General features: G+C 35.3%; 2 protein-coding genes across 5 annotated transcripts in view; both read right to left on the bottom strand.

The window, feature by feature from the left end:
* CDKL4 (cyclin dependent kinase like 4) overlaps positions 1–420 on the bottom strand; it is a 30,249-nt gene extending 29,829 nt beyond the window's left edge. Inside the window, exon 1 of one of the 2 annotated variants that reach the window (XM_069494757.1) lies at positions 197–420. In XM_069494757.1, coding sequence (XP_069350858.1) covers positions 197–364 — 168 coding nt within the window. In that variant the 5' untranslated portion in view covers positions 365–420. The remainder of the gene's footprint in view (positions 1–196) is intronic. The other variant, XM_069494756.1, reaches the window with a different exon arrangement.
* An 11,001-nt stretch (positions 421–11,421) lies between these two features.
* MAP4K3 (mitogen-activated protein kinase kinase kinase kinase 3) overlaps positions 11,422–23,776 on the bottom strand; it is a 150,411-nt gene continuing 138,056 nt past the window's right edge. For all 3 annotated transcript variants that reach the window (XM_069494991.1, XM_069494992.1, XM_069494993.1), the window contains 6 exons: positions 21,481–21,652; positions 19,998–20,066; positions 19,825–19,917; positions 15,710–15,780; positions 13,539–13,594; positions 11,422–12,876 (listed from right to left, as the gene is read on the bottom strand). In XM_069494991.1, the coding sequence (XP_069351092.1) occupies positions 12,789–12,876; positions 13,539–13,594; positions 15,710–15,780; positions 19,825–19,917; positions 19,998–20,066; positions 21,481–21,652 (549 nt within the window). In that variant the 3' untranslated portion in view covers positions 11,422–12,788. The remainder of the gene's footprint in view (positions 12,877–13,538; positions 13,595–15,709; positions 15,781–19,824; positions 19,918–19,997; positions 20,067–21,480; positions 21,653–23,776) is intronic.

Genomic DNA, 23,776 nt, shown 5'->3' with positions numbered 1-23,776 from the left:
GCTGTACTTGTATGTATCAGATAAACAGCAGAGTGGCCAAAATCCAAAGTGATGATCAACTTATTTCCCAAAGTTGCTGACACAAAGGAATTTAAGTCCAATGGAGAAATAACTTTGAGTATTCTTTGTAATTTTAGCACACGTATATTTCAGCCAATACCATGATATTACAGATCTATATAGAAAGTTAACTTACCTTCAACATACGTATTTCTCTTAGTGCTATTTTCTTAACAACAGGATCATCTTCAGATTCCACAAATTTTTTAATAGCTACTACTTGTCCAGAGGTTTTGTTTCTGCACTTGAATACAACCCCATAAGACCCTTCTCCAATTTTAGCTAATTTTTCATATTTTTCCATTATGGTTGAAGTAACTTAAATTATTGTATCGATTGACTTGCAGTATAATGTCACACCTGGAAAATAAGATTGACTTACCTTAATCAAGTTATAAAAGACGTTTTCACAGTTTATATAAAATCCATTTGCCCAGGATGCCAAAGATTTATTTCCATTGATTAACTTGAAATTCACTTAAAAATATTTGGACATTATTTTGTGTGTTTAGCTTAGTCCTCTGCAGTCCTTCCAGCCTATCACATAGGTTTCATGTATTATTTCAGACAATGGGTCTGTGTTGTCCTCAGTTGAATTAAAAGAATTTGTGGAAAAGAAACTTATCCAATCTATTGTTTTCATCAACCTCAAGTAAATAATTCAAATATGATGCTGTAAAATCCAGCTGAAAGAGCATTTCATATTCTTGAATATGGTGTTTATCTTTTCCCTTCTATCTCCTGCCCATACCACAGACACTGAGTCGTGTAACAAGACATGATACAAAGTGCTACACCTCCACCTGGTGGAGAGAAGAAAGAGAAAACGTAGGCTGTTGAACAAAGCAGCCTTTAAAAAACAATGATAACAAGATCCTTTTAGGGCTTCATTTATTGCTCTTAGCTTTTTTGATATGGAGGAACAGATCCATGAATTCTTAGCCCGCAAAGAAAATAATGATAAAGCACAAAAAAGGAGGTAGGTTTCTCTAATTCTTCATGAATGCTTTCATATCCATAATGATTTCTACAGAAATTCTAGGTTTAATTTTTCTGTCTTACATAGCCCATTCCTGAATTTTTTGGTACCTGGATTACATGTCAATGATGAATAAGGTCAACTTATTAAAATAAATCAGTCTAGGAATGAAAAATATAAAAATTCTAGTCTCAAAAATCCCACCCTACTTTACCCAGCAAAATTTTGTTAATATAATCTAATAATAACAATAATAATGGCACTTAACATTGTTCTATGCAAATTATATATAATCTGCACAAATATTCTATGAAGTAGGTATAATTTTTATCCAGTTATACAGATGAGAAAACTGATATGGAATTAAAACCCAGGCAGTCAGGTTCCAAAGAACACAATTTTAATCACTACACTACACCACCTCTCAGTTAATTCAAAAGAATGCACAATTTAAAAGAACCACTTTATTCAGGTCTTGGTATTAATAAAATGTCAAGTGAAAGAGTTCACTACTTGTACAATTTCTCATGTTTCAAATGAGTACACATGTTTTAACTTCACTAATATTTAGTCTTTTCCAACCACAGATCATCTCAGTAGCACCTATAAAAATATACAATAGGGAAAAGTGTTTACCTGGGTAAATGACCACTAACATACTATTTTACAGTGCTTTTTCTTTAGTGGATTCTATTTCTTCTCTTATTAAAGGGAGAAAACTCAAGCATACATACCCAAGTAACACATGGAAAATACATCACAGATTATGTTTTGAAAACCCTATTAATTCTATCATATTTTTACCTAGGTATTATTAATATTATCTTACAGGTATTTAGATATAAGCATGCACACATTTGCCTTTCTTTACTATAATAATAGGTGGCTGGAAAGAGAATAGGAGAAATAGTTTGCTTTAGAAAGTTATTGGTATAAAACTTTATATAGATTTATTAATTTAATCTACTTGGTAAGTACTACAGTTGCTGGGAGAAACTACAAATATGACAAAAAGCTTAATTATGAGGTTTTAATCTATGCATTTATTTTCTTATTTTCCTCTAGGTAGTTGATTTGATCTATTGATCTATGCTTTTCCTTTTTTCCCAACAGGTTCAAAAATGACTGATTCCTCAGACTAATATTTAGATCTCTCAGTGACATCAACCAAACTGCTAAATACAATGTAAATCTCTAGAAAATAGTACTTTATTTGGTAACCTCTCAATATTATTTGTTTTCTAAAGATGTTCATAGAAGATGAATCTGAGTGTGTAAGCAGGAATTAGACCAAGGCAGGAATTCCACAGAGGAATTTACAGCTCTAATTCCAGTTTATTAGGACTCTACCAGAGTTTTTGGAAGCAGTAATTCCTAATCTCTTACCTGAGATCCAGACCAACTATGCAACTGTTGGATGAACAATCTCTATATGGATGAACAAAATCATCTCAAAACTGCTACATTCTAAACCAAATGTCTCTCTTCTTTCTTATCCTCTGTTCCTACCCAGAGTTCAGAAATGTGCTCCACATTACACACAAATGGCTTGTCAAGGTACACATGGTGGGGACTTTGAGGTGGCCAAGGATAATGACTGCTGCCTAAATCTAATCTCTTTATATATCTTCCACAAAGTGATACAAATCAACCAGAATAAGTAAAATCACATAAACCCAATGCCTTCAACATACCAAGAAGACAGAGGAGTCTACAGCTTCAGTAGAAAAGTGAAGCCCAGATTCTGGAAGAGATAACTCTTGAGCTCCCACTGTAAGCCTTGGCAGAGAGCAAAGATAGGAGTGGAGTGAGATCTCGAAAAACTGTAAGAAAGAGAGAAGAGGAAAAGAAGAGCCTAAGATAGACTTAAAATCACCTCCCCTCCCAAAGAGCAAATATATCACAAATGTAAAAATACAGAAAAAGTGTCCCGGTAGATTAGAGTACTCATGACAGAGAAGGGATATGGCTATCATGGTGGCATCAGTTAGTGTGGCATCACTCTTGGGGAATAGAAGGGTAAGAGGAAAGGGAACAGCACCTATTGGAGACTGGACAGTGAGGGGAAAAAGAAGCAAGAGGGATAAATTTGGGCTCTTGAAAGACAAAAGAGAACCCTGAATGGAGGGAGATGTAAATCCTCTGATCACTACTGGGGGGAAAAAAGCACCATCAATTAAAGAAACTGTACTTTGCTACAGCCACAGAGAGGATTCTCTTGACCTAGGCTAATTGTCAATTACTAACAGCTAAAACCTGCCCAAGAAATAAAAGAGAGGAAAGCAGTCTCCATACAAAGCTATTTTTTTATTTCAGGATATTGTAGGGTTACAAACATTTTGGTTACATGTTATGACTTTGCCATACAAAAATCATGATTTGAGGCATGCCCTTTCCCCCCTACAATGCTCAGCGCATCCATTAGTTGTGAGTTTACCCACCCCCAACCCCCCAACCCCCAGTGAATATTACTACTGTGTGAGCACCTTAGTGTTGATCAGTTAGTGCCAATTTGATGGCGAGTACATGTGGTGCCTATTCTTCCATTCTTGTGATACCTCACTTTGAAGGATGGGCTCAAGCTCTATCCAGGAAAATGTAAGATGTGCTAGATCACCGTCGTTTTTTATAAATTGAGTAGTATTCCATTGTATACATATACCACATGGGGCAAAATCAATAGTACCAACACATATGTAATGAGATTCCCAGAAAGAGAGGAATGAGAGGAAGAAGAAGAAAAGAATATTTCTAGAAATAATGGCCCAAACTTTCCAAATTTAATGGAAAATATTAATAGACCGATTTTAAAATTTTAATGAATTTCAAGCAGGATAAAAACAAAGAGATCCATACCTTGATACATCATAGCCAAACTGCTGAAAACCAAAGACAAAGAGAATGTCTTGAAAACAGCAAGAGGGAACCATTCACATATAAGAGAACAACAATATGCTTAATGGCTTCCTCACCCAAAAAACAATAGGAAAAAAATCAATAAACAAAAAATTGAGTCTTCGAAAAGATCAACAAAATTGAAGCTTTAGCTAGACTGAGCAAGAAAAGAGAGGAATAAAAGTTCCCCAAATTAGGACCACCCTACAGAAATTTTTAAAAATTAAAAGAGAATATTCCAGACAACTATATGCAACCAAATTAGTCAACGAGGTTGGACAAGTGCCTAGAAAGACACTAAATACCAAAATGGACTCAAGAAAAAATAGGAAATCTAATTATAACCGTAACAAGTAATTGAATTAGTAATTAAAAATACACCCACAAAGAAAAGCCCAGGATCAGATTGCTTCACAGGTAAATATTACCAAACATTCAAAGAATTAATACCAATCCTTCACAAACTGTTTCAAAAAAAATCAAAGAGGGAACATTTCTCAACTCATTCTATGAAGCATCACCCTGATACAAAGTCAAGACAAAGAAAACACAAGATCACAGATGATTATTCTCATAAATACAGACACAAGGAATCCTCAAAAAAATAATTAGCAAAAATCCAGAAGCACAGATAGGATTATATACCATGACTATGTTAGATTTATCTCTCAGGAATGCAAGGTTGGTTTAATACTGAAAATCAATAATGTAAAATAACATATTAATAGAACAAAAGACAAAACCACACAATTATCTGACAAAACCTAACACTTATTCATGATAAAAGTCTCAATAAACTAGGAATAGAAGAGAACTTCCTCAAGGGCAACTGTGGAAAAACCTACAATTAACATTATGCTTCATGGTCAAAGACTGAATGTTCTATCTTTAGGTTAGAAAAAAAAAATGTTTGCTTTCACCATTTCTAGTTATCATTGTATTAAAAAGTTCTTGACAGTGCAATAAGGCAAGAAAAAGAAATTAAGGCATATTGATTGGAAATAAAAAGTAAAACTGTCATTATTGGAAATGACATAAGACTGTATGTAGAAAATCCTAATTAATCTATAATAATATATAATCTGTGATGATGCCATTGCACTCCAGCCCCAGCAACAGAATGAGGCCCTGTCTCAAAAAACAAACAAATAAAAAAACTGAAAAAACCTGGGATAATTGGTGAAATCTAAATATTGACTATAGATTAAATTTCCTGATTTTGGTAATCTGCATTGTGGCTATGTAAAAAAATATCCTGGTTCTTAGGAAATATACACTGAGGTATTTAAGAGTGCAGGGACATGATGTTTGCAACTTATTGTCAAATAATATAGAAAAATTAATATGCATGTGTATGTACATAGAAAGGAAATGATAAATGGAGCAAAATGTAAAATATTAGTCTATTTTAAGGTGTCTTTTCTCACTTTTCTTCTTCTTCTTCTTCATTTTTTTAGAGACAGAGTCTTGCTATGTTGTCCAGGCTAGATTTAAAACTCCTGGGCTCAAGGAATCCTCCCACCTTAGCCTCTATAAGTGTGCACCACTGCAACCAGCTTCACTTTTCTTCTTTATATCTACTTCAATTACACTAAAACCATCTTTCTCAAACATCAATATGATCAGATATCATCCTTTCTCAAAAACATCTTATGGTCTCTAATGGAACAGAATAAAGTTCAAACCCTGGTATGATATTTACAGTCCTTTATTCTCTGGTCCTAATTTATCTTTCCAGCATCGCTTCTTAGATTCTTCCCCAAACTCTTTCAGGTCTCCAAGTCTCCGTTGAAACCACTGTCTGGAATCTTTGACCTTCAAATCTTCATCTTTCACAGTTCAACTCGAACGTCTTTTCTGTTTAGGCTCCCCAATCCCCAAAGGCAGGCTTTTTCTCTGCACACACGCCATGTTAACAACTTCCCTTCACCCTTTCTTAAACATTACTTATGCATTGTTAGCCCATGTCTGGTGCATAGTAGACTTCTGTTGAAGTCCTAACCATAATTTTATTTTCTAACCTTTCCAAAGACAGTCATTAAATATGTAAAATGACTGTCTTTTTAAAGCAAAGGCAATAGGTACAGTTTGATTATTAATACAGTACTTAGGAAATCAAGATTAAATGGTGATGCAGCTATTGGCAGGAAATGGATGTAACTGGTTGAAAATATTTTTCATAATCATCAGTAACTTTCAGACTGAGGCTATATACCTTTTGGGTAAAGGGCCTCCTGACTTCAGAATCTACAAAATATTTGACTCTCAAGTTAATAAAGTTCTGTAGACAAAGGCAAAGACAGGGATAGACTTGAGCCCACTGGTGATTATAGACAGACAGATAGATAAGTAGATACTTGAATGGATCATTAAATTCTTTGAAAATTTTCTATTTAATTTCTTTAGTTTTAAGGATTTGCAAAATGATGTACATAGAAACAGAAAACACTTGGAGTTGGATTGTTTTCCATGATTGTATCACAAATCAAGTTCTGAGGGCCCGAGCAAGCCTAAGGAATATACTGAAAGAAAACAAAATTAAGAAAGGCAGAGAAAGAGGGAGTAGAAAAAAAGAGAGAAAAAAATCACATTAATTTTCTAATCTAAAAGGTTCTAGGAAACTTGTGCAAACAGTGGCTTTAGGAACAAGGAGGGAAAGGAGAGATTTTGAAGACCAGGCCAGACCAGTTTGGGATTCTATAGTCTAAAAATCACAACCTGCTATGTTGTTATCTTATTGTTTCCAATGAAACCAAACGTGAAATTATATTTAATAAAACTGATTAGGAAAATGGGCTATTAAATCATTCTGATCTGGCTGTTAAACATAATACTGATTAATGAATTTCAAAAGTACACACACCTTCTTATGAACTTGGGGACAACACACTCGGATTAATTAAAAGCACCCTCAGAAAACCAGAAGACCACATAATTTACATAATCGAAAGAACTAATTTTATTTAAATATATCACATTTAAGGTGTGCAGATAACAGATCTGGAAGTTTGTCATAAATTCACTTTATGTCCAGGACTCTAGTCTTGAGCCTTCTTTTAATGACAGTTTCCTTTCTTGGCCACACGTGGGTCTCCGGGCGTGCAGATGCGCCCCTCGCTCCCTCCCGCGCCACCACCGCGGCCTCGTCCCATCGCCCGACCTCCCGCCGCTCCTCTCCCCAGGGCCTCACCTCCCTCCAGACCCTAGGGATCCCGACTGGGTCGGTTGTGCGCTGGCGGGAGCCACCTGTCACCTCTCACTCCTCGCCCCCACCTCTCTCTTTCCCTTCCCGTGGCTACTTCTCCTGGTTCCCTCATCTGGGAGCCTCCATCCAGACCCCACCTCTCTTTCCGTCACTGCCGCCCCCGCGCCGACCCCCGTCCCACCCTCCCGCACCCTCCTCGAGAATCCGCACTTACGGCACGGACGGGGGCGACGGGGGCGGCGGTGACGCAGTCTCCAGCAGCCCGGAGCACCCCAAGAGCCGCGCGAGTCGCTCACAGCGGGCAGCGGCCGGCCCAGCAACTCCGGAGCGAGCGGAACCGCGGCGGCGTCTCCCGGGCAACCGGGCCGCTCGGGCCGCTCGGGGCAGGGCGGCTTCCGGCGCGGGTTCCCCGGGCGCCCGCAGCCCGGCTTCACCACGCGGTGGCAACCTCTGGGACCAGCCTGGAAACGTCAAGGTGTGGACGAGCAAGATGCGTGAAGGCGCTCCGGAAACATTTACCTGTAATCATACTAAGTCCCGTTCCTTTCCAAGACATCAAGAGCGCTAAAATTAAGCGCGCATAATAAATGTGAATACTGGTTAATCCGATTCCCTGCCTGGGCAGAACCGTCAGTCTGCAAGATCCTCTAATGCCTTTACTCTTCAGTCTTGCCTTATTATCCAAACAGCTTTTCAGCAAACTTCTGCAGGTTTTTCTATGAAAAGCAGCTATAGATTCGGTGCTGTTCCTTGAGGCCATTTTCATAATTCAGCGAGCATCTGGGGCTCATTCAGAATCAGACACAGGTTTGACACCCAGGGGGGAAGAAAGTCAAGCAAACAATAATGTGATGATCGCTATATAGAGATAAATGAATTAACCCTGGAAAAGAGAATTTTTATTTCCAGGATTAACTTAAAATACTAACTATATGCTATTGAGCACATAGGTACTATGTCTTAGCATCAACAAAAGCTCCCTCCCCATCATGGCCAAATTTAGGACGTCCACACTTCCCTTCTTCACTCACAGATGACTCTCCTCGCATTTTCTTATTCATCTTAATTCTTCTCCATTTTCTTCATTTGCTTAGAAATATGCTCAAATCTCCTATGTTTAGCAAACAAAATCAAACCAGAAACCACCTTTATCCCCTTCCTCCTTCAAGACCAAATAACACTTCTGCTAAACTCAAATCTACTCATAAACTCACATCTACCTATTTCTATGATTTCTGTCTTCATTATGCTATAGAACATTTTCTCATTAAGTACGCAAGAAATCACCACTAGCCTGTTTTCATCTTTATGATACTTGATCTGCAGTTTCTGAAACTGTTGATTCCTAGCTACTTTTCTCATGAGGTAGCTCTTCACAATTAGTCCCGTTTTTATTCTCCAGCTTCATGCCTGGTTACTCTGCTCCATGCACCCTCTGCTCTGCCCATCACTATTCTTCGAACATGCAGTATTTTTGCACATGCCTTTGTCTAGGCCATGGCTTCCTACCCTGCTTTCTTCCTACACGCAATAAACTCTTCGTCTATGAGCTACCTGGTTTACACATTCTACACACGGTTTTCCTTTTCCCAAAGGAGAATTAGGCACAATGTTTTGTACCTCTTTTTTTAATACTACTTAATGGCTCTTTACCTTTATTCATCCAAGCGTGCTCCTTGGATGAAACTGGCTGGGAATTATGCCTTTTCCATCTTTTCTCCAGTGCCAGTAAAGTGCCTGGATGAACTGTAAATGATCAATACATGCTGTTAATGTAATTGTCTCACAAAAGTAAAAAAAAAAAAAAAAAAAAGGTTTGTTACAAGGACTTTTTTTCTATTTTTGAGACAAGGTCTTGCTCTGTTGCTGGGGCTGGAGTGCAGTGGCGTCATCCCAGCTCACTGCGGCCTCAAACCCCTGGGCTCAAGCCATCCTCCTCCCTCAGCCTCCTGAGTAGCTGGGACCATAAGCATGCAGTACCCCATGCCTGTCTTCCTGTCTCAAGAAAAACCAAAAACTTAACCAAAACAAATAAAAAGCTACTTTGTATAAGAAAAATGATTTTGGCAAGACAGGAAGTTATTGATAATTTGTCTTATAGCAAAGGGACAGTAAAAATCAGAATTCGAAATCCAACAGCTGGGAAAAAAGGGAATTCCACAGGGAAAACGCTAGAGTGTATTTTAGTGGGCAGTGGATATACTGCATATATTCTATTATGTAATAGTCTAGCAATGGTTAAAAGAATACACTTTGAGCCAAGTGCCTAGGTTCGAACCTTAGCTCTATCACTTACCAGCTATAGTCCTGGGCAAGTTATTTAAGCTTCCTGTGCCTAAGTTTCTTCATCTGTAAATGGAGTTAACAACACCTACGTCAATGGGGTGTTCTAGAGCTTAAGTGGTATGTACATCCTGTAGAAAAGTACTGGGCATGATATATGCATTGGGAACCTATTATTATAAACCCTTTTGGTATTTACCCATTATTTTGTGTGGCATATATTTTCACCTCTCCAGTAATGGTGAAAGCTGATATAATCCGTCCTTTATATCCTGGTCTCTGCTGCAATCAGAGACATACTTCAAAGGTGAATGATGGCAATAGGACCGTAAACAACTGATGACATTCTTCTCAAAAATGTTTATGTGATTAGCTAAGATAACTTGAACTTTAACGAAGACCAAACAGATTGTTTCTAACATTTAAGTGAGTAACTTTCTTCCTTTTGAGTGTATAAAGATCCACAAGTTCTTGGGTGGAGCCTAGAAATTTGCTTTTTTTTTCTTTCTTGAGATGGGTTTTACTCTCTTGCCCAGGCTAGAGTGTGGTGGTATCATCACGGCTCACAGCAACCTCAAACTCCTGGGCTCAAGTGATCCGCCTGCCTCAGTCTCCCGAGTAGCTGGGACTACAGCTGTGTACCACCACTCCCGGCTAATTTTCTTCCATGTTTTAGTAGAGACGGGGTCTTGCCCTTGCCCAGGCTGGTCTTGAACTCCTGCCTCAGCCTCCTTGAGTGCTGGGATTAGAGGTATTGAGCCCCCACAATTGGCCTGAAATATGCATTTTTAACTGTCATCAAAGATGGCTCTTTCTGAGGCAGGTAATCCTTGGACATAACTTGGAAACACTGATTTAAATTTAATGCCCACCAGTGGTTCTCAGGCTGGGCTGCAAATCAGAATTACTTATACAACTTCATAAAAATATGTTACTGGACCTCACCTCAAAGATTATGACTCAAGGGATATTTTTAACAAGCCCCTTGGTAATGCACCAGTTGTATATTTTATTTTCTGAAAATGTTTGAGTGCCTGACAGTTAAATGTGACAATTAACATATTTTGAGATATGACCCTTTATATAACTTTATAGGTATTGAAAACTGGAAAAAAAAAATAGTGGTCCAGAAAAAAGAATTAACAACCTTGTCAATGTGAGCCAAGAACAGAATCTTAATTTCTTGAAAATCTTTTCTATGAGTCTGTTTTTCAGCAAATTGACAATAATGTTATACTATATCAAGATGTGTTTTAAAACACAGTCATTAGTGATGAATGCTAAGATTATTCACAATGTATTTGGGAAAAGTGATAAATGAACACAATTGTTATGATTATTAGCATCTGTATGATTTTAGACATGGAAAGTATTTTAGTCAAGGCAATTATTCAAGCTACTGGGACAGGATGTAGCATAAACAATAGCAGAAATAGTGCCTCTTGTCCCCAATCCAGTTCTTTCCACTTTATCTTCCCCTTCCTTACCTTCAGAACAGCATTTCCCAACACTTTCTCTTCCTTTCTCTGACCCAGGCATTGTCAAATTTTTTTCCGTGAAGGATCAAGAAAGTAAACAGTTTAGGCCTTTTGGGCCATCCAGTTTTTGGGAAACCACTCAACTCCAACACTGTAGCACAAAAGCAGTCACAGACAACATGCAAATGAATGTGGTGCTGTGTCCCAAAAACTTTATTTATAAAAACAGGCAGCAGGCTGGACTGGGCTGAGGATTGTAGTTTGCTGACCCCTGCTCTAACCAAAAAACTATGAATGTTTAATTACTTTTCTGATCAGAAAGTTGAAAATTCTACAAAACATGCCCTTTTCTCAAATGCGAGAATATTACTATTGCGTGAAATTGAGATCAGATCAAATAAAAATCATGATTTGAGGGACCAGAACTGGGTACTTCATAATATAAATACAAAACAATTAAATACAGTTCCCCCCTTAATATATTTCAGTGTTCTGTATACAGATTAAGCCAGATGACAAGCTACTATACAACAGCATGTTAAAAAACATGTTTATTTTACAATATGTACAATGAGGAACATATTTAAAACTATTATCAATTAAAATAAATGAAGACCATAAATCACAATTTAGTTTGTTCTTAGTGTATATACTCACATTAAAATATAAAGAACATATACCAAAAAGAGCCAAAAGTGTGCATTTTGCTAAAACTTGGTATATACATATTCCATTGGAAAAAGAGCAATCAAAAATGACTTAAAGCAAAACTAAGTTCCTGTGATGCGTAGTAACCATTATATTGTCTGTATGAGGTAGTAACTAAATTATTTTGGCCATGTGTTAATACTCTAAATCAAAAGGAATATGAAAAAGATCATAAAATAATGTCAACAAAAGTAAAAATTCCACAAGAAATTTGAACCACTTCACTCTATGGAATGTTATAGTTCTTCAGTGTGATTATATGAAATGTTTAGTGTGGACTCTTTAATGATGCTAATTTATTCTTTGTGCATACTGCAATTCAGACGACGACTGCAATGTTACATCACAGTACCGCTATTCTGTGATTCAAAATTTTTCAAAAGTATTGTTTTTAAGCACAGACAAGCAATCTTACAGGGTTCTGCTTAACTATAAAAAGACCAGTTACTACAACAGATGGTTAATTGTAATTGGTTTGTTTCATATAGAAAACAATCCAAATACATTTAAAAAAGATGTTGTGGAGCCAAATGCGTATAGACGATGTCACAGCTTACTTTTGTGACTTAATACATCACATACCAATACTTTGTGCAAATATAAACACCAGTGTACTTGCATTAAAATTAAAAACAAGATTATAAAATGATTAAAGCCTCCATTACAATTTTAAAAGTTACAAGATTTATATTCATATTACTAAATTACAGATAATAAAAATACAATAGTGTTAAATGTATTGTTTCATTGCCAGCATCCCATCTTGTAATATAACCACACCCAAGAATATACTAAAGAATTCTTAAAATATTAAACCCAATTGCATTTTCGTCAACATTTACATCTGTACAGATAAGACACTTACTTGTACATCTCATAAAAGTACATTATCTACATAAATTCTTAGTGTATGTCTTCAGCAATATGAAGTTTCACAGAAAAATACTGCCCATATGTACAAAGATTACATAACAATGAATTAAGCACTTGTGTGGTTCAATATGCTAAACATATCCATACCACTTAAAACAAAAATTTTCCCCATCTTGTCTCATGCCACAATAAATTACAAAGTAACTGAAGCCAGGTTACTGCAGCTTTTGTACAGCTTCAAGCATCCATTAATGTTGCAGCGGTAGTGTTCTTTCTTTCTATAGTTAACTGTCAAAGCACAAAATTCTCAGTAACTGTTTTCATGACCCGCCAGGATGTATAAATTGCTATTTGCTGTGGGGTTATCAGTTGGCCTACTTTCCAAAACCACGACCCTAAAAGTAATGAACAAAAAACATATAACAAAACAAAGTTATTTTTGAAAACTAACATTATCAGAAAAACTTTCCATTGCTTTTCCACCATATGACTCTATAAATGCTGCTTGTTTGATTTGTGGCCAGATTCATTTGCTATTGCTATGATCACGGGGCCAGTTCTAGCTCTGGGAAGTAATTTTGCTGGCCACCACCTCCCACCTCTAAGCCAGTGTTCTTTTGAGTGTAAGAGGTGAGAAGAAACCTACATTAGAAATAATTTGGAGGAACTTACTTCTTATGGCAAATTCTAAAAATAATTTGCAGTTCAAGAATCGGAAGGTAAATTAGAATAGATTTCCAAAATCCTATTTGGCATTAAAAACAAAAAGTTCTGTTTGTCACTATATGGTATTTCCTCTTTCTTCTGCTGAAAATCAGACTTCTGATAGTATGTTTAATGCAAACTAGTACTGACAGACCTATAAATTCCTGTTCCTTGGAAGATCAGTTACATTTTCAAATGCTTTTTAACTTTCTGGCTTGTGAATTCTTACAGTGTGCAAAATACACTGTTCAACATATTATTGCAGAAATTCAATTCTCTTGAGAAAGAAACCAGTTTCATGCTGGATTTATAAAAACATCTACTATGGATTTAATACAGCCCATTTTCATACCTGTCAGATCCAAGCAGCCTGAATATTCTTGTGCTATCTGAAATTTCTTGTGTTACCTGTTCAGTTAAAATACAAATTAATTTCTGAAATTAAAGATACAAAATTTTACATGGGCATTTCATTATAACTACAGAAAAGAAACATAACTCTTAATATGGAAGTACATCCCTGCATGATTATTTAAGTCAGCATGTAGATGTGTCAATTTGTTAGTCTAGGAAAAATATGGCTGATTTTGAATTAATCACAAAACACAAGCAAAGGAAAACTACTTGTTAAATTATAGACTTCATAGGAAAAACTTAAAAGCAAAGCACTAAGTCCATTCTGTTTATTAGAAACCTTAGTCATTTATGTTAACATTGACAGCAAGACTCCTGGTAGCCGTAAGCCACTTAGATATGGTTCTTTTACTTAAAAGGCTGTCATGTGGTACAATATGAAATGTTTAAAAGCCAGACATGACTTCAGTTTTAATCTCCGTTCTCCTGCTTACTAGCTGTGACATTGGGCAAGCTATGCAATCTGTTAAAAATGGTTTTGCCTTCTGCAAAAGGGGAGAGAAAAGATCTATCCTGCAGTAGTACCTTGCAGTGTTCTTATGAGGATTAGTGGGTATAACATCTAGCTAAAGAAGTGCTCAATACATAATAATCTTTCCCATTTCTTCCCCATTCTCTTGCAATTTGATTTTGAAACTAAATTTATTCCATCAATACCCCTGCAATTAGTTTTTCTGCAAACACTAATAATTTTTAACCTCCATTGTAACCCAGCACACCTGAAAGAAACAACATGGTGACTTCAGTAACAGAGGCTCACCATGACAGTGGAGTCTGCCTACTAGAAGGACATAACAATTTTGGAGGTGAGGTGAAGGGCTGCCTGTGTTGTTTGAGAAAGTTCCTCAGATGATTATTCGGGCAAACTTTTCTTTCCTTTTTTTTTTTTTTAAATCACTCTGTTCTGCCTATAATGCCTTTTTTTCTTTGACTAGTATTTATGGGCTCTACCTCCCTGAGCCAGTCCCTCAGGTGACTTTAAGATCTTCCTGAGAAGTGAGCCCACTTATGAGAATTACTGTTAGAAACATTAGCAGCTACCTTTCTTCCACACTTACCATATGGCAGGCACTGTACCCAGCACATTACACGCTCATTTCATTTCATCTTAACAACTCTCAACTCACATATGAAAAATTAGAGGTAGAGAGAAGTTAAGTGACATGCCACAGCTCCTAACTAGCAGGGTTGAGACTTGAACCTGAATGTCTCAGCTCTAGGCTCCATGCCCACGATCACTATGCTATACTGCTTACTTTGTTAGAAGAAATGCTCTCAGCTTAATGAATGAAAATTCAGGAAACAAATGAGCTATTTTCTTGCTCAAGGGACCTGAGGTTTCCCTTTCATTCCAACGATCAAGTAAAAGTTATACTGCGGAGATTGGCTTGGGGGTATTGGAAGAGTTTTTTGATAATTTTACTTGCCTATAACATAGGGGGGAAAGTATCATATCTTGTTCATATTTCTAACCCCAGAACTTTAAGCCATAAATGTTGAACTGAACTGAATATGTCACATGGCTTGGAGTCAAAGTATTCCTGTAAGGTAGAAAGGACTCATGAAATGCAGCTGAACATTCATAAAAAGAGGAGGAGAAAAGGGCAAAGAATCTTATAAATGTCAAGTGAATACAGGTAACAGAAATAGGGGCAAGCTGGCTTCAAGAGAAATGTAGAACCTTTTAATTATAGCCTGCATTGGTCATTATTTCTGAAATACAAGGCAAAAAAAAAGTGCCTCAGGACAGAGGGCCAGCACCAGCATTCTTGTTCCAAATCCAGGCTTTGGTCTGGGAAAGTTGAAAGAAAATCATAGTTGGCTCATTTTTAGCAGTATTAGGAAGTTCTTGTTCTGAATTTGAGGATGATTATCTAGAGGCACATTAAATATGCACTAAAGTTGTTTGAGTAATGAAGACGGGGCTATACAGCATGTGCTATTGACTTTATCAATAGACTAAATATGGTTAAGTATTAATGAAGTTAGCAAATCAAGTATTACTTGCATCATTTAGGAATTTCCAAAAATTAAAGGGGATTATTTAAAGGGAAATGTAATAATGTCTTGTGACTATTTAATGGCTGCAATTTTAAAAAGATTACTTACCTCATTAGATCTAAAACTTCTACCTTGCATTCCATGTTTCCAGAAAGCTAGCACACTGTCTTGTAGGCAAACTAGCAGGCAAGAACAGCTCAATTACTGTTAATAGTACAAAAGTTCAACTAATAAGCATGACTTCATTCCTCTTTCTATCTCGGATAGCATTATTTCAATTAATAACTAATGTTAACTATTTCATATTTGTATGGCATCTTTACATTTGGAAGTTTTAAAATATATAGAGCTTATCTTTTTGATATGAAAAAAGAAAATTCAATGAAAATATTTGTTTTTAAATAATTTTTAAAAATACTGCAAACATAGAAAAACATAGAGGACAGCATAAAACACATAGGTATCTACCACTCAACTATCAAATCCTGACATTTTGCCATATTTGCTTTAAATAAAAACAAATAGAGCTGGCATCCCCTACATACTCCTCCCCTAATCCCATTCCAGCCTTTCCTTCCTCTCTGAGATAACCAGTATAACTTTGATATTTGTCATTCTCATGTATGTTTTTATTATTACTACATTGTACATTTACATTATCAATATAAACTTTACATTGAATGTTTCCAACTTTCCTACATTTTTTATGATGAACATTTAAGTTATTTCTTATTTAGGTTTTCTTTATTACAAACAATGCTGCAAGAAACATTCTTGTACATCTTCTTGAATATGCGTACAAAACTCTTCCTGGGTTGGACACCTAGACATAGAATTACTGGTACATAGGGTGTAAATAAAGCAAAATTTAGTTTTGTGTATTCAGTGAGGAAGAAATCTAATTTTGTTTCCTGCAGATAATCATTTGCACCAGCATCATTTGTTGAATACTCTATCATCTCCCCACTGATAGATAATGCCCTAATTCCATTTACATGTGGGTCTGTGTCTGGGCCCTCTCTTCTATTTATCCCTGTGTTGATACCAGACTGCCTTAATTACTGTGGCTTTACAGTAACTTTCAATATTGTATAGAACAAGTATTTGTCAACATTTATTTTACTATCCTTGGTCTTTGGCTTTTCCATATGAATTTCTTTCTTTTTTATTTTTAGTTATTATGGGTACATAATAGTTATATATCTTTATAGGGTACGTGTGATGTTTTGATATAGGCATACAATGTAAATTAATCAAATCAGAGTAATAGGGTTATCTGTCACCTCAGGCATTTATCATTTCTTTGTGTTAGGAACATTCCAATTCCACTCTTTTAGTTATTTTGAAGTATACCCTAACTTATTGTTGACTATAGTCACTTTGTTGTGCTATCAAACATTGTTCATTCTATCTATCTAACTATATTTTCACACCCATTAACCATCCCCACTTTATCCTCCCTTCTCGCTACCCTTCCCAGCCTCTGGTAACCATTATTCTACTCTGTCTCCATGAGATCAATTGTTGTTAATATTTAGCTTCCACTAAGAGTGACAGCACATGAGATTTGTCTTTCTGTGCTTGGCTTATTTCACTTAACATAATGTTCTCCAGTTCCATCCATGTTGTTGCAAATGTCAGAATTTAGTTCTTTTTTGCTGGGTTATATAATATTTCATTGTGTATATGTACCACAATTTCTTTATCCATTCATCCGCTGATGGACACTTAGGTTGATTCCAAATTTTGGCTATTGCAAATAGCGCTGCAATAAACAGGTAGTGCAGGTATCTTTCTCATATACTGAATTTCCCTTCCTTTGGATATATACCCAGCAGTGGGATTGCTGGGTCATATGGTAGTTCTATTTTTAGTTTTTTGAGGTCCGTATGAATTTTAAGATGAATTTATCATGTGGCACAAAACACCTTGTTGGGATTTTTATTGCAAATGCACAGAATTTGCGCATTAATTTGTGAAGAACTGACACCTTTCTCATATTGAGTCTTTCGACCCACGGATATGATGTAATTCTTTGTTTGTTTAAATCTTCTTTTATGCCTTTAAAAAATAATTCAGAATTTCCTAGATAATCGTCTTAACCATGTTTAGATTATATTCATTCTTATACATGTTATTTATTGCTATTGTGAAAGGGATCTTTTTTCCTATTAAATTTTTCACTGATTATTTAGGAAAGTTATTAATTCGTGTTACTCATAACTAGCAACTCTGAATTTTCTTATTAGCTCTAGTAATTTATTTATAGAGTTTTATATTCTATGTAGCTACTCATATCATTAGTAAAAAAGGATCTTTCTACTTTTTCCTTTCTAATCTTCATACTTCTCTTTTCTTGTCTAATGAGACAATGCTGAAATGTAATAGTAGCAAAGCATTCTTATCTTGTTCTCCACTGTAACGGGAATTAGTTTGACCATGATATTTTTAATAGGCTTTGCTAAGTGAAGGAGATTTCCCTCTATTCCTAATTTGCTAAGAAGTATTTTTTAAAAAAAATCTTTAATGACTTAGACTTTACTGAATGTTTTTTTATATATCTACAGAAGAATTACGTGATTTTTCTCTTTTAATATTTAATGTAGTGTATTACATAAACACATTTTCTGATGCTGAACTATCCTTGCTTTCCTGGGATAAAGTCTATTACTTGATAATGTGGATTTCTTATTTGCTAACATTTTATTTAGAATTTTAAAAATAAATTTTCATAAGATTATAATTTTTGTTTTCTGTGCGAATCTTGTTTTGAGTTCAGCATCAGTGCTAAACACTGATTTGTTCAGAATTCTGTCTACAATCTGAAACAGTGTGTATAGGATAGGGATTATCTCTTTCTTTAAGGGTGGGCAAAAATCACCTATAAAACCATCATGTTTAATTACCAGGCAATGAGCCTGGCTGTGGTTTCCCATCTCCCGTGGGGCATTTGTAGTTTTCTTTATCAACCAGATGCCCAGCTGTCATCTACTTCTGCACCTGAAGCCCAGCAGGCCTGGGCTTTAGGCCTGCATACTGTTTTGAGTTTCTGTTGTTGATCATGGTCTTTGACGCTTGCTATGTCTTTGCAAGCATGGATTCCATTTTAACATCTTGATCAGATGTCCCTCAAAACTAATTTATCCTTATCACTTGCTTGTTGGGCAAGGGGCATTCTAGCTAGGGGAAAGAAGATAGCAGAACTAGGAATAAGACAAGTAAACTGTCTGCCCTTGGCTTTACCCTTTGCAAACATATATAAAGGCAAAGATCTTTATTTTACTGATAAAGGACACCAGAATAAGTGTATATAGTTAAATTAATTATCACAGATTTTCCAGCACCATCCTATATATAATTATTTTTATCTTATTTTTCCTAAATATAATCATTTTATAATACTGATTCTGTCAGAAATTCTCCAGAAAAAACTCCTATCAAGCAAAATGTTGAGAATGGCAAGAAGGAAATTTCATAGAATTAAAATTCTCTGATTAGTAAGCACAGCAGCAAAAACATAATAGGGTATATTAAATAATAATTTTTTTTTAAGACTATACTTTCAGGGATCATTTCTATAGTTCGTTAAATAATAAATTTTAAAGTACTTATAGGGAAACTTTACAGGAGTCTGGAAGAAATGGCACTTCATAACTATATTATGAGAAATGGTATTTATTTATTTTTGAGACAGGGTCTCACTCTGTCACCCAGGCTGGAGAGCAAAGCATGATCACAGCTTGCTGTAACCTTGGACTCCTGGGCTCAAGCCATCTCCCACTTCAGCCTCCGAGTAGCTAGGACTACAGGTATGAGCTATCACATCCAGCTAAGTTTTTTAAAAAATTTTTTGTAGAGATGGGGTCTCACTATATTGCCCAGGCTGGTCTCAAACATCTATCCTCAAATGGTTCTCCTGCCTCTGCCTCCCAAAGTGCTGCGATTATAGGTGGAAGCCACCATGTCCAGCTGAGAAATGATATTTAACTTGTTTCTTTTGAAAATGCCAAATCTTCAAGGAAGATAACATTATTTCCACTATAGTTATTAAACTACTTTGGAGAATGTATAAAAGTGAAGGCCGATAGTGACCTCATATGCATTATAGCATATATTTTTTAAAAAATGAGTCCTTAATTATATCTATCTATAATTTCAGACAATTATCAGATAAATTATTTTAAGCAGTTCATAATGCAAAGAAATAGAAAACTTTGACTTACCTATTGATTCAATCTGGAAATCAAAGGTGAGTTCTGATGATAATTTTCTACTGGATTTTAATCTTCCTTGGAGATTTACAATTTTTATACAACCTGGGGGGGAGGGAAAGTCACTCAGAAATGAAGATAAAAGATGCCTTATTAAAATAAGACGTTCATAAATAAAAACTTACAGTCCAAGCATACAAGAATGGTATCTCTCTCCAGTTGGGTTACATGAGTAACATTTGTCTGTGGGGTATCTACAACATAAAAAAAGCTCAGTAAACTTACAGAAAACTGTAGTACTTAAAGCATAGAGACATTTAAGAAAAAGAATTTTGATGGTAATAGTATTTCAAATGGATATACATTTTTACAACACATACATAGTGGTTGAGCCAGACTACTTGGGTTCAAATACTGATGCAAGTACTAACCCAGGTAATTGCTCAACATAGTAGATGTTAGCTACTGTCAACACTATTGGTGATGTGGAACCCATGGATATGAAGGGCTGACTGTACTGTAAAACAAGCAGCTCTTCCTTTTTTAAAAAATCAGCTTTGCTATTAGCCTGAGATTTGTGTATGTATGTAGTTCTCACACTATGGTCCATGTATCAACATCATCAGCATCACTTAGGAATTTGCAGAAATGAAAATTCTTAGGTCCTATTCGAGATCTACTAAATGAAAACTCTGGGGGGGGGGAGGTGCTTGGCAATACGTTTTAACAAGTCTCCCAGTGATTTTGATGCATGATCAAGTTTGGGCATCACTGGTATGTATTAAATACTCAATGATCCCTTTACCAACACTCCTAGTAAAGTGACTGAATGTCATTAAAAAGGTAAAACCACCTGATGATTTTCAGGGAGGCAGGGCAACTGGAGCTATATAATATGCAAATTTCCAGGGACATACCATTTAAAATTACATAAAATACCTGAAAATTCTGAGAGTCATGAAATTTTTAAGTGCCCATGCTTTGTTTTAAATATTTCCCATGTTAATATACTTTAATATGTTTTAAATGTTTCCTATGTTAATGTGCATTTCATAGATTTAGTTTTGTATTAATAAACATCAAAACAGATGCATACAAAATTCCCTAAAAAATGTGAAACATAAAATGAAAAATATTATTAAAATATTAAAAATATTAGAGTAAACATAAACTTTTTTTTTTTTTTTTTTAGAAAAACTGCTTTAACTGGTATTCAATTGGTCATATTAATGTAATTATTTCCAAGTAATACAGATGTGACTTCAAGGGTTACCTATACACCTTTTAGATAAACTGCGTTATATAAAATGTCATACGTTTTTCAAAAATCATAAAATGACGTAGGTGTGTAACTTATTTTATAGTAAGAGATACTGCAAAATTGTTTATTAATATACACCCAATACAAGACATTGAGGATCAGATCCTTATCATATTCATTATTAAATATAAAAACTAGTTTATGTGCTCCCAATGTACATGCTTGGCCAAATTGTTTTAAATGTACCAAATGAGTTAGCTATTTTAAAGAAAGTCATCTTCTCTTCTTACAGTTTAATCATAGTTATTGAAGACTGGCTTTTTATGCAGTTTTTGCTTAATAAAAGACATTGTAAATTTATTACTTATAAAACCAGTATATGCATAACTTCAAAAAAAATCACAAACCTGATTCTGTAAACCATGAAGAGGTAGAATTTGGATTGACAGTCTCAAATCGAACCACCTGGTTGAAGTCTCGCCCTCTGCTGACACCAACACAAACTAAAGGGTACTCCTGTTCAGGAACTACCAGCATTTCAAACATTCTAAGTGGACATGGTATAGGAAAATCTATGTGCTAGAGAAAGAAACAAAAATACATTAAATGTAGGAAAACAAAAGTCAAATAATTCTTTGACAGTATGAAAAAATTTGTAGTCTTTTAAAAGTACATAAAATAGCTTTCTACTATAAAGATTGCTTCTTGTCATAGAAATTCAGGGTATGCAGAAAAATCTAAATTATGAAGTATCTTGATAAAGATGGTAGGTTTACCACTTTAAAAAGTTTTAAAGCTAAAAATCACATGATTTTAGGATATTAGGGCTGGAAGGGAACTTGTAAGTCATGTGTCCAACCCTCTCTTTTCAGAGTTGGAAACTGAGGTAAAGGAATTGGGTGATTGGCCCAGGGTCCCCCCAGCCTTTCTGGCAGTCTTCTTTCTCTCAATTTGATACATCTTCAGTTATATTCCTCTGCCTTCTTAGCCAATTGAGAAAACATGGATGAGAGAAGTGAAATGTTAATTAGCAAGAAAAGCTCCTAAATATATTTAAAAATTTAGCCTCATATCTAAAGTGATTTCATTAAAAAAAATTAAATTATAGTTACAATACAACCAATTTTAGTTTATATAACTTTAAAATTATTTTTATATTGCTACCAAGAGAATAAAACAAATTCATATTTTGAAGATTTAGAAAAATAGATAGAAAATGGTAACTTCCTTAGTAATCAAGGAATAAAATCACAATGAGATATTACACATACCCACCAAAATGGATAAAATTAAAAAATTAAAATTAAAAAGAATGACATTAACACGCATCAGGGAGGAGTAAGTAAATTAATGCTCACATGTTGGTGGGGGGAGTATAAATTGGTAAAACCACATTGGTTAATTACATTATCAATTATTGTTGAAGATACGAATTTCTTATGACTCTGCAATAGTATTCCCAGGCATACATTCTAGAGACCATGAGTACACAGGCACAGGAAACAAAAGTAAAAATGTTCACGGCACCACTGTTCAGAATAACAAAAAACTAGAAATAACACACATGCCTGTCAATAGTAGAATGGATAAAATGATGGCATATTCACAGAATAGAAAATTGTAGAGGAATGAAAATAAACAACCTATAGCTATAACCAACAACCAGACAAATACGATTTTGCAAAAAAGAAGCCAGACACAAATCAACGTATACTTTATGATTCTACTCACATACTGTTGAAAAATTAGGTAATATTAATTCTAATCTTCAGGTATACATGCTTACGTAGTAAAAAGAGAATGCTACTAAATTTGATTAATTTTTTTAACTTGGCAACCTATAAATTCTAAAGAAAATAAATAGTTGCAATGGGGCTACCATAACTACTAGTTTTAAATAGTTGGAAGATACAACATGGTCCTCATAGCTAGAACATGAAGCTCTGCGTGCACCTGTTCCCACATCCCTTCCTTCCCCGGGGCTGCTAGTGTGCCTCCATCACACAGGCACAGACACTTCTTCAGCAACATTTTCCAAACCTCTTTTCTACGAGCTTTCCCATTACCCTGGGGCACATGTTTTGGATAAAATTTGTTACCTTTTTAATAAGGTAGAACAATTCTAAAAATTCTCTTTGAAATATGATAAGAGCAATAAAGCAGAAAGAAAACAATGCTTGCTTTTTAAAAATTTGTCAGCATATTAAAAAACCCAACAGATTTTGACTACTTCTGTGTAGCTTCCAACAATAACTGAGCAATGTTGTGTAAGTTACTAACAGGAGGGGATTTCCATCTAATACCTTTAAATCCAGTTACTACTGGTGATTGTCCTTGAGGGCAGAGACCATATCTTACTCACTTTTATTGAGCTAGTAAGTAGCACTGTGCATAGTTTGTAATAAGTACATAGTATCTGCTGGGAAATCTTGAATTTTTAACTTTTATTTATGATGAAAATGTAGTCTAATTAAGCAAAAACTGTCAGAAATGTAATTAAGAGGAAAGAAGAATATAGAAAGCATAAGACTGTTTTTGAACACATCTGGTAAAGAGTTATAGTAAAGAAACATCATAAATACTAATTGAAATAATGTCAAATATAGAAATAAAATACACATATGAAAGTCTGGAAGCAGAGAGACACAGAAAGGAAAGCTGGGTTACGATGAAGGGAGGTGGGCAAAGGCAGACAGCTCTGGG

Source organism: Eulemur rufifrons, chromosome 19 (genome assembly GCF_041146395.1).
Source record: "Eulemur rufifrons isolate Redbay chromosome 19, OSU_ERuf_1, whole genome shotgun sequence".
Lineage (NCBI taxonomy): Eukaryota > Metazoa > Chordata > Mammalia > Primates > Lemuridae > Eulemur > Eulemur rufifrons.
The sequence above is the reverse complement of the archived record's forward strand: the minus strand, read 5'-3'. Positions and strand labels throughout refer to the sequence as shown.